This window comes from Balaenoptera borealis (assembly GCF_965194805.1).
Source record: "Balaenoptera borealis genome assembly, chromosome: 9".
Taxonomy (NCBI): Eukaryota; Metazoa; Chordata; class Mammalia; order Artiodactyla; family Balaenopteridae; genus Balaenoptera; species Balaenoptera borealis.
Genome location: NC_138873.1, coordinates 58,212,729 through 58,223,979, shown reverse-complemented (window position 1 = coordinate 58,223,979; position 11,251 = coordinate 58,212,729). Strand labels below are relative to the sequence as shown.

Below are 11,251 nucleotides of genomic sequence, written 5' to 3'. Positions count from 1 at the left end.
TTATATTACATGTTTATTTGTTAACTTGTTTGTTTGCCAACCCCATTATGAAGATAAGATCCATGAGTACTGGAACTTCATCGGCCTAGCGTGCTGCAGTGTATTCCACGCCTGGAACATAGTGTGTGCTCAATAAATATTACTAAATATAAGAAGAGCTAACATTAACTAAGTACTACAAATGAGCAAATGACCACTGCTCTGTGATTTGCCTCTATTAACTAATTTAATCTCCCCAATAAGTCCATGAGATACTTATGGTAGTAATATCACAAAAGCCATAGTTACGGAATCATTACTTACTTGGACTATAGGCTCTTTTCTTTAAAACACAATGACTATAAAAAGAACAACTCAGGGCTTCCCTGGTGGCGCAGTGGTTGAGAATCTGCCTGCTAATGTAGGGGACACGGGTTCGAGCCCTGGTCTGGGAAGATCCCACATGCCACGGAGCAACTAGGCCCGTGAGCCACAACTACTGAGCCTGCGCGTCTGGAGCCTGTGCTCCGTAACAAGAGAGGCCGCGATAGTGAGAGGCCCGCGCACCACGATGAAGAGTGGCCCCCACTTGCCGCAACTAGAGAAAGCCCTCGCACAGAAACGAAGACCCAACACAACCAAAAATAAATAAATAAATAAAAATTAAAAAAAAAAAAAAAAAAAGAACAACTCAGAAGTATTAATGGACGAGAAACTGTCTTGTGAGAAACTGACCAGGAGATATAAATTCCTACACTATCGAAATAATGGCTCATATATGAGGACTAGTGGTGGTCTGGTAACAACCAGTGAGGTGAGAGAACATTACAGTATTTATTAAGTATAAGGAAATATAGTCAGGAATAACAAACAAATTAAAAAAGGGTAATTGTACTGCTTTCATTAAACCCCCTCCAAACTTATAAAAGCAGTATTATCTGTAAAACAAGATTCAAGAAAACAAGAAGATGGCTAACTATAATATCTTGTCCTTAAACACATATTAGGATACACTTTAACACACTTTATGGTAGAGAATGTATAAAAATTTTACCTGAAACTGTGTCAATACAGTTAAAAAAATTTTTTTTAGAGCACATAGTGTTTCTATACATTATTACATAGAGAAAAAGTCTGGCATGTTAGTTAACCTAAAGGGCTGTGTATCTCTCAGCACCAAGGAGTATTTCTATGGTTATTTTTTTTTAATTACATGTTTCCAAAACAATCCAAAACAAAGGACTCTGCTTATACCAATAGGGGGTTGGGAAGGATATTTAATTTTTCTTTTAGGATGTTTAATTTTTCTTTTGCTTTATTACACAGAAAATGATATTGAAGTAGATTTAGTTGGCTTTAAGTATTGGGAATGGTCACACTTATTTACCTACTTGGTTGCTTTGTTAAAATACAAGGCAATGTTTTGGCATGATTTCTATTGGGAAGATATTTAGGACAGGAACCATGAACCTTCTGGAATACTTCTAACCACCGTTATTAATTGAGGAGTGAGCTAGCATTGATTTCTGAACTGCTCCACCTGCTGGACCAATGAAACCCTAACAATAATTTTAGAGTACTTAAATTTTATCGGGATGAAATTAGAAACATTCTGAGCAGAAACCAATTTCTAGCATATGAAAATTATATTTCAAAATGCTTTATCCACTATTAACGTTTTTATTTTCCACTTATTTTTATAGTCTAAACAATGCTCTGCTTATTCAAAGTAGAATGAAGTGACAAATGGTTAGAATTTAGGGAAGAGATTTTATTCCCACAAAGATAATAATCTTCAAACTTATTTTCATTACATTTTTATTTCCCCAATGTGATTGCATGTGTACTGACAATTCTAAATAGTTATGGTATCATTAAGTTAAGCAGAGAGTTACTACCAATGACAAACAAAAATATATCCAAAACCAAATTAGCAATGATTTACTTTGCCAAGTGATTCATGATAGGGTTCCCTGAAAAGCAGACTACCCTGGAGTTTTACAAATATGACTTAATTTATATGAAACCACTCAAGATTTTATTTGTAATTTTAAAATGTCTAAATGGAGTCTCCTTTTGCAAATGCTTTTAACGTGACCCCCAGGAGTCTGGTGATCCAATCCTGCCCGTAGGCCAGGCTGGTGACTCTGACTTCTGAGGACAGCATCAGCAACACTTCTGCCTTGAATGCCATAAGCAGGACTGAACACTTCCCGTGCAGAGGCAGAACTATACGAAGCAGCAACAGCAGAAGAGACAGAGAGACTCGACACAAGCCTACTCCTTTGTTTTTATTAGGTTCTTTGGCCTCTAGGACAAATCTCCTTAAAAGATACAGGTCTATCTATTATTTCCTTGGTATTCCCCCAGGAGCACTGAGTATTGGATAGAACACTTAGCAAATCTTATAACTTAGGCTGAGAAGGTGAATGGTATATCCCTTTTATATACCATGTTTTGTAAGTTTTATTTAAATAAAAGGGCAAAATAAGATGCAAGAAGAGGAAAAAGAAAAGTACAAAATAGCAAAGGGGAAAAAAAAAGAGAAGAGCATTTAAAAGGTTGCTGGGGGATATGAATTCTAATTTCAACTCTGCCCTTTGGGAGCTGAGTTTTTGTATTATTTTTCCATACCGGTTTGTGTCATCTTGGGCAAAACTGGGTCTTTGTTTTTTGAAAAAATGAGAAAGTTAAACTAGGTAATAATGAAAGAAGTATTAAGGATAGTCACACTTTGGTATCTAAACTTATTTCTTAATTAACAACCCTATTTAATCACCAACATTTAGAATCCCAGTAATTGACAGTTATTCTGTGGGACAGTTTAGGAAGCCAAAAGTAATTTTTTAAAAAGTATCAAAAATTTAAAACAGGACAAATTTCAGGTAATATTAAAAATACATCTTATGCTCATGAGAACACAATTAGCTTAAAAATCTTTAGAGGAATCTACTAAATCACAACAGATCTGAGAATGAAGGTTTTCACCAGGAAAATATTTCACTTTTCTCTGTGCTAAGAAAAGCTTGTAAGTGCAGAAAGCTAGGAAGAAACTAGGAAATAATGGAGAATAGGGAAGGTCTCAAGGGAAAGAGACCAAGAGAAGTAGAAAGATACTTTTTTTTCAAGACATTTGCCATCTGTGCCTCGCCAAAAGATGCCAAGCAGCTCCCCAGACTGAGGGTTAGGAAGCTCTTTCTCATGAACCCTGGAAGATATCCCATTAGGTTTCCTCAGTAGGATGATAAAGAGTAGCAGATGGGATCCTGCAATTGTCACGAGGTTATTTGGAAATGGAAGGCCATGAGGCTGGTGATGTTCACCGTTACTCGGTTAACCTTTCCTTCCTTTCATTTTTCCTTTAATGAACTCTTTAATTTTACATGTGGGGTCCCCTACCAATGGTATTCGTATCTGGCTTGTCCTTTTTATTTACTCCATTTAAAATTTCTCTCTTAAAAAAAGCTCTTGCTTATTTTTCCAAGCCTATGTTTAAGAAAGATACGTTTGTAATTTTCAACCAAGAGATTTGTGGTTGTGTCCCAAAGAGGATAAAATTCAAGCATTAAAAATGCTATATCACTGAAAATGTCGTCTATATGGGCAGAGCAAAGAAAGAACCAGTATGCTTTTAAATAAAGCAGTGCAGAGAACTGTCGAACCTGGAAATAAATAAATAAATAAACAAATTTATTTATTTATTTATTTATGGCTGCGTTGGGTCTTTGTTGCTGCGCGTGGGCTTTCTCTAGTTGCGGCGAGCGGGGGCTGCTCTTCGTTGCGGTGCACAGGCTTTTCGTTTGCTGTGGCTTCTCTTGTTGCGGAGCACGGGCTCTAGGTGCGCGGGTGAGCTTCAGCAGTTGTGGCTCGCGATCTCTAGAGCGCAGGTTAATTAGTTGTGGTGCACGGGCTTAGTTGCTCCGCGGCATGTGGGATCTTCCTGGACCAGGGATCGAACCTGTGTTCCCTGAATTGGCAGGCGGATTCTTAACCACTGTGCCACCAGGGAAGTCCCCAGAAATTTATTAATATATAAAAATCTAAATTTTTATGGTACTTTTCTAAATTTGGAATGGTTCTATTTTATGTTAACAAATGAAACCCATACTTTTAGTCAATATCTAAGGTTTTGTGGAAAAATAAGAATTTCACAACTTTTCAAATTGGATATTTGATATATAAACTCATGTTTCTGTGTAGTCACAAGAACCTTATCAACTGAGTATATTTTCTTAAAAAATCTATTGAAAATTTACAATGTTGTGTTAGTTTCAGGTGCACAGCAAAGTGATTCAGTTATAGATATACAGATATTCATTCTTTTTTAGATTCTTTTCTCATATAGGTTATCCCAGAATATTGAGTGGAGTTCCCTGTGTTCCTTGTTGGTTATCTATCTCATATATAGTAGTGTGTGTATGTTCATCCCAAGCTCCTGATTTATCACCATCCCGCCACCATGTTTCCCCTGTGGTATCCATAAGCTTGTTTTTGATATCTGTAAGTCTGTTTCTGTTTTGTAAATAAGTTCATTTGTTTCATTTAGAGACAAAATACATTTGGGGCATATTTTGCTTTCTTTCAAAGCTATTAATACTATGGTAAGCATATTATGAAAAATTCATTCAAATAAATTTCCCCAACTTTGAAATCTTTTTATTTCTATTACTCTTAGACTACCTTCTAAAAGTCCACTGAACATATCAAATCATAATCCTTGTTTGTCACGATGACCGGCACCTTCTACTCGAGACTTGGCTTTCAGTGCCAACATCATTAAGAGATTCTTCAAATTACTTTTTAAATATCCTTTTCCCTCAGGATTTTCACTTACATCTAATTAGACTACTTACTCCATGCCATGTAATCCCTGTTGCCAAAACTGCTAAATGCTTCAATAAGTAGGAGGAGGGCATCAATGGAGCAAGACAGATGTAATGTCACTGGTTAACAATAGAAGTGTGAAGCAGCTGCCTTAATTATGAAGCTTATTAATTCATGGTGTTGAAAAAAAAACTTGGCAAGAGTTCTTATAAAATATCTAACCTTTTCAAATAGCATGATATTGCTTAAAACTTAAAATCTATGTTTTCCATAAGGAATGTTGAAATAACTATTTTGCCAGTACTTAACATATGTATTTAAAACCTGTAATTCTAAGTCACAAGGTCACACATAATTTTAAAAGCAACTCTGCTTCTTAACTGACTTTTAAAAAGTATATACCATTACATTTCAATACTTTAAAAATTTTTTCCATTTGGAATTAAATCATAGGATAAGGATAAATATGTCTAGGAGAGGAAGTAAGGAATAGGGAAGAGAGTTCTCAAGAGCTACTTCGTATGGAACCTGGGAAAACTTAAATAACCTCACCAAACCTCAGTTTCATTTTCTATATATTAACATTTACCATGAAGTGTTGTTTGAGGATTATAAATAATGTATATTAAGTGCCTGGCATGTAGTAGGTGCTCCATAAAAGGTAGTTATTATTATTTTTTAATGAATATATTGAAAAGACTAGATTTAAATAAATGGGTTGCTGTCATAGAATAACTGAAGAGAAATAGTTTTAATACAATCTTCAGTCTTACACCTAGAATAGAGTACTTTACTATCATTTAAAGACAATAACATCTAAAAATGTAAGCCAGAAACAGCTCAGTTTCTTAAGAAGAAGATGAGTAAGTGAAAACGGAAATCTCAAAAGAGGTGTTAGCAGAGAAAAAAAAAATTAGTGGAAGTGTGTTTTCTTTTTTGGTGTTGACTGAAATAAAGATTTACATATAATGGAGTAATAATCAACAGGAATTAGTTCCTGCAAGTATAATAGACTGTCACATTTAGAAAATCAAATAACACCCCCCCACTCCCTATATTCTGAAGGATAAAAAATGTTCCAAGTATCATCTGAAAAAAAAAAATGGTTCTGATGAACCTAGGGGCAGGACAGGAATAAAGACGCAGAAGTAGAGAATGGACTTGAGGACACGGGGAGGGGAAAGGGTAAGCTGGGACCAAGTGAGAGAGTGGCATGGACATATATATACACACTACCAAATGTAAAACAGATAGCTAGTGGGAAGCAGCCACATAGCACAGGAAGATCAGCTCGGTGCTTTGTGACCACCTAGAGACGTGGGATAGGGAGGGTGGGAGGGAGGGAGACGCAAGAGGGAGGGGATATGGGGATATATGTATACATATAGCTGATTCACTTTGTTATACAGCAGAAACTAACACAACGTTCTAAAGCAATTATACTCCAATAGAGATGTTAAAAAAAATATTCCAAGTATCTAGTGGACCAAGAGAAAAATACCATACAGATGACACACTTTCATCTAATCCTCATTCCTGTCTCCTTGGTCTGTAACAGAATGATCAGCATCTACCACACCAAATATGACACGCACAATTCATTAGTAGTTTTATCATTCATAAATTCTTTCTAGCCCTTTTTGAATCTATATATTTTTGGCCTACATTATATTCATCAAGTGAAGTAATAAATTCTCTGAGTTTATTACTTGCAGGATCAGATGGAACTTCCTATTAATTAAAAAGGTTACTTGTGTTCATGATCTAAAGAGGGCCTCCATTCATAAGGTTCATGATTTTAATATCTGTTACCTGATTCATATCCTCTACCTCTGCAGACTGCAATGCCCCAATCACATACCTCCCATCATTTGAGTGGCTCCCTTGGGCCCATTCAAACTTTCTCCATGATGTTCTTTTGATGTGGGGTCAGCAGAAATGTATATAGCAAACCTCGTGCACAGGGAAGATTAACACGAAGGAAGAATACTATATCCTGTTTTGTTTTTAGAGACTCTTTTTGATGGTGGGCAATATTCTATGATTCTTGGAGCGTCACACTGTGCTGATGACCTCAGTAAGGAGCAACACCCAAGTCTTTCATAGTTTATTACCATGGCCCATAGATTATCTGTGCATTAACACAGACACACACACACACTCACACACACACACAGTTTGCCACTAATGTTCACTATTCTATCTCATGTCCCTAGAATGAGCCTTACACATTGTAGGCACAAAGTAAATATTTTTTGGATGAATCAATATATGGTCTGTGGGTAGAAATGTGACCGATGGAATTTAATATGGACACATGCAGAATAACATATCAAGGATAAAACATCTAAATTATACATACTTCATCATATGTTTAAGATATTTCTTAAGACAACTCCATTTAGCTTAGCTCCTTAGTATTTGGAAGAGTTTAGTTTTCATCTTTATATTAAACTCAGAAATTTCCTGTTGCCTCCATCCTTTGTCAAAAGGGTGATACTGTCAATATAATAAATACTATTCTGCAAAATACCAGGCTGACCCCAACAAGCCTACTGACAGAGGAAAAGAACAAAAAGGATAGAATTCAAAAGTTAGGGTATACATGTACCTAATGTATGGAATTTTTTTTTAACCAAACCTGACAACCTTCTGCTACGGAACACTGTGGAAGAGGGAAGCCTGAAGGGCCAAAAAACACCGTGAAAGGAAGCATACCATGAAATGACCTGATTATATGACTTTCTCTTTTTAGTTTTGAAAGAAAAACTAAAGGCAATAAAATTGTATCCCTACTTAAAAGTTTATGTATTTTTAAATGCTTGATGAAAGTCAATGAATATTTTAATATTCCTTTTTTCATTCTGTGGTTACCTTCTAGTTTGTTTTCTCTGTGCCAACAATAATCACACTGCAACATATTCAGAACACCTACAATAAAAATCTTAATGAACATAATTTCTACACTATCATTAATACCAAAGACAACAAATACCAAAAGTTAAATACAATATGTAGCCTAAGAAATAATGAGAAAACTTTATTCACTGCCAAAATTAAGTTGATGAAATATTATAGTGAATTCAAAATAATACTCAAGAGATTAGAAGCTTTTCAGTTGTGATCTTTTCGGGAATACTAAAAATTCCTCTTAAAAATAATTAATAAATTATAAAAATAAAAAAGTTTGAAAATGACTTCAGAAACATCAGTCACTGTATCTTAGTAAAAGGAGATGCTGATAGTAAATAAGTTATAATACTGCATTGTTCGAAAACATAATGTGACATTATTCAACATTATAAAAACAAAAGCAATGGTAGTGGAACGAGGTCTTTCACACACACTGCTTTTCTGTGCCCTGTTGTGCTGTCATCCTCTTCTCTATAGCTCCTGCTTGACCAGTTGTATCTCCTTGTTTCAAAACCACAAGGAGATTAATATGCAGTTTTGGAGGTTAGAGCAGAGAAGATAATGAAGCTATGTGAGTCATTTAGGACTCTCTGGTGTGATCACAAAATAATATTTAAAAACACTTTTCAGTGAAAGAATGATTTCTAGAAGTTGTACTATAATTACTTCAAACACAATCCTGCTTTATTATTTAATGCTTCTCTGTTAGTTACACATATGTTCTCTAGTACATAGAGAATAATTTCTAGATTAGAAATTAGCAAAACCGTGGTACCTGCAGATCTCCTTATCCATATGAGTCCTATACTTCTAATGTCCCAGTGTCCTCCCTCAAGAAGAGGTCTCACTTAGATATTACAGACTTAGACACTACCTAGCAAAAGCTGAGAGTCTCATGGACTAGACACCATAGGATGAAGAGATTATATCATTGTTGCTGTAGAAATCATTAAGGGAGTATGCAGAACAGTATCTATGTGAATATACTGTAGTTTACCTTCTGTGTATCTGCAGACGAGTCGTTCTGTTTATTATTCACAAAAGAGTTGACTTTATTTTAGTAAAGATATACCATGAGATCAGTATTAACTGGTTTTAGGCAGTGTGATGCTGGAAAGAAACAGGCTGCTGAAAGGATGTGAACAGACCTCTTGCTCTATCAGTGCCTTCTTATGGAAAAGACTGAAGAGAAAAATGATTGAATTCCCTTGGTACTATATACATTTGGGGTTTTTTTTTTAGTAGGGTGGAATAGGCATATGGTTTTCACAAACTTTTACGAACAATGTGCATCTAGTCTAGATGTACTTTGAACCTCCCAACTCGGTATTTTCCAGCTCACTGTGTGTGTGTGTGTGTGTGTGTGTGTGTGTGTGAGAGAGAGAGAGACAGAGAGAGAGAGAGAGAGAGAGAGAGAGAGAGAGGGAGGGAGGGGCATGAGAGGCAGCACAGTGCAGTGGTTAAGAACGCATACTAAGGTGCTAGACTGCAAACTACTCACTTGATGTGCAACCTTGGACGAGTTGGTTACTCTTTAAAATAGGAATAATAATGGGATGTTATCAATATCAAATGAGTGGCTTTGTTGGGATTAAATGAGTTTATCAATGTAAAGTTCCTAGAATAGTGCCTGTCACATGAAAAGTGCTCAAAGGTATTAGCTGTTATTATGTGTTCCCAAGTACTTTAAAATACTAAATTAGGTAAATATATCAAGGTAGGTAAATATGAAAGAAACATTATATTCTTAAATCTAACAGATACTAGTTTAAGATGCTTGCAGAAATTAACTAACCATTATTTTACTGTGTTCCCCCCAGAAAAATCCTGTTATTATGAATATCTGTCTAGGAAATGATTAAAAACCTCATTCTTAGAAATCTAAAAGAGATTCTTAATTTTTAAAAAATATTCTTACCTCAGAAATGAATTGTTAATTTGACAGCAAAATAATTTTCTTGAAAGCTGCCTCATATACTTTAATCCTCTACTCATTTCCATAGAGCAAACAATAGAAAACTGATTTATACAGGATCCATCCACCCATCCATCAATTCATGAACAAATATTTTCTGACTCATTACAATGTATTTGGCCCTATGCCACACACAAAATCTCTACACTAGTTTCTCAAAGGGAAAACACTGAAAAATTGGAAAACTGTGAATGGGATACTGATGTCTATTGAGAATGATAAAGCAATAGGAGAGGTAGGAAAAAAACTAATAAGTAAGTGAACTACAGCAGAATCAGTGAATTTATAAGAGAAGGACCTTAAAGACATTATAGCCCAATGGGTCTTAACTTTTTTAAAAAGTACCAACACACCTGAGGGATAAAATAAAATACAGTATTTACTTATAACATATATCCTGATTAATGTGCCCACAAAGTTTTATGGTAAATTATTACACTTAAAGTCAACAACAACAACAAAATAATGCATATATAATATGCAGGAAGGAAGTGGAGAAGATACTCCTAATAGTAATGTTAACTTCAATATTAAATTTAGCTCTTAGCTTCTCGGCAAAAAAGCAAAATGAACATAGTATAGTTTTTTACCATGTGATAAATCTAATTGTATATTTTTTTTGGAAGGGGGAATGGGAGGAGTTAACTTTTCTGGCATTAATTCTAAGAGAACTTAATCAAGTGGATCCTTATGTTAAGAAACATCAGCAACATCATAGTTCCAACAAGAAAAGCAGTAAGAAAAGCTTTCAACTATAATTCAGAGAGGTTATGACACTGAAGGCTAGGGAGATCACCTGGCTGCTGAGGAGAGCCCAGTTTATACCTATTATCCTGGCTTAAATATCAATAGTGCCCCATTCCATTCTCAGACTGACCCAAGTTTGGATGATAAATTACACGGTCATCTTATCTATGGGGAATTTAGTCCAGATTTGCTTTGTAGTGATCGTGTTTGACAGAAGAAAGAACTTCATAAACAGTTTCTGCCAAATTTCAAGAGGAACTAGATGGCAACAAATTAAGACCCAAATTAAAAGTGAAGGTATGAAATCTATAAAATATAATCTCTTTGTATTAAAAACGGTGCAATAATATCGTGAAACTCACACTCAGAATTGAAAGCAATTCTTCAGTACCACATTCAGGTTTCAAACGCTCCTTGAACATTTTAACTGTTTGGTGCTTTAAATAGTAATAAGAGGCAATCCGGCCATATGTCAGTGGTTCAATGCTCCGATTATCCTGTTTCAAAAGAAATATAAAATAACATAAATAAAAAGTACAATAGCAGTGTATATATTCATAAAATTAATAATTCATACTGTAGGTTGCTGTTCCAACTGTTTCATTACAATTTTTGGTTATCATTAGAAGCAAAAGCCCTATTGTTAAAAAGCTGGGCCATCTTTTCAACTGGAATGTATATGACCGAGTCGTACCTCTCCCACCTCAATACAGTAGGAATGTTCCAATTCAACCAGGGACTTCTCAACCAGATTGGACAGAAACTTGTTCACAGAATCATGGCTCACATCACTCAAATTGTAGTAGCTAGAAA

At 35.2% G+C, this 11,251-nt stretch overlaps 1 protein-coding gene across 2 annotated transcripts in view; it reads right to left on the bottom strand.

Moving 5' to 3' along the window:
- ASCC3 (activating signal cointegrator 1 complex subunit 3) overlaps positions 1–11,251 on the bottom strand; it is a 326,479-nt gene that overhangs the window by 56,506 nt on the left and 258,722 nt on the right. For both annotated transcript variants that reach the window (XM_082405191.1, XM_082405192.1), the window contains 2 exons: positions 11,133–11,244; positions 10,801–10,935 (listed from right to left, as the gene is read on the bottom strand). In XM_082405191.1, the coding sequence (XP_082261317.1) occupies positions 10,801–10,935; positions 11,133–11,244 (247 nt within the window). The remainder of the gene's footprint in view (positions 1–10,800; positions 10,936–11,132; positions 11,245–11,251) is intronic.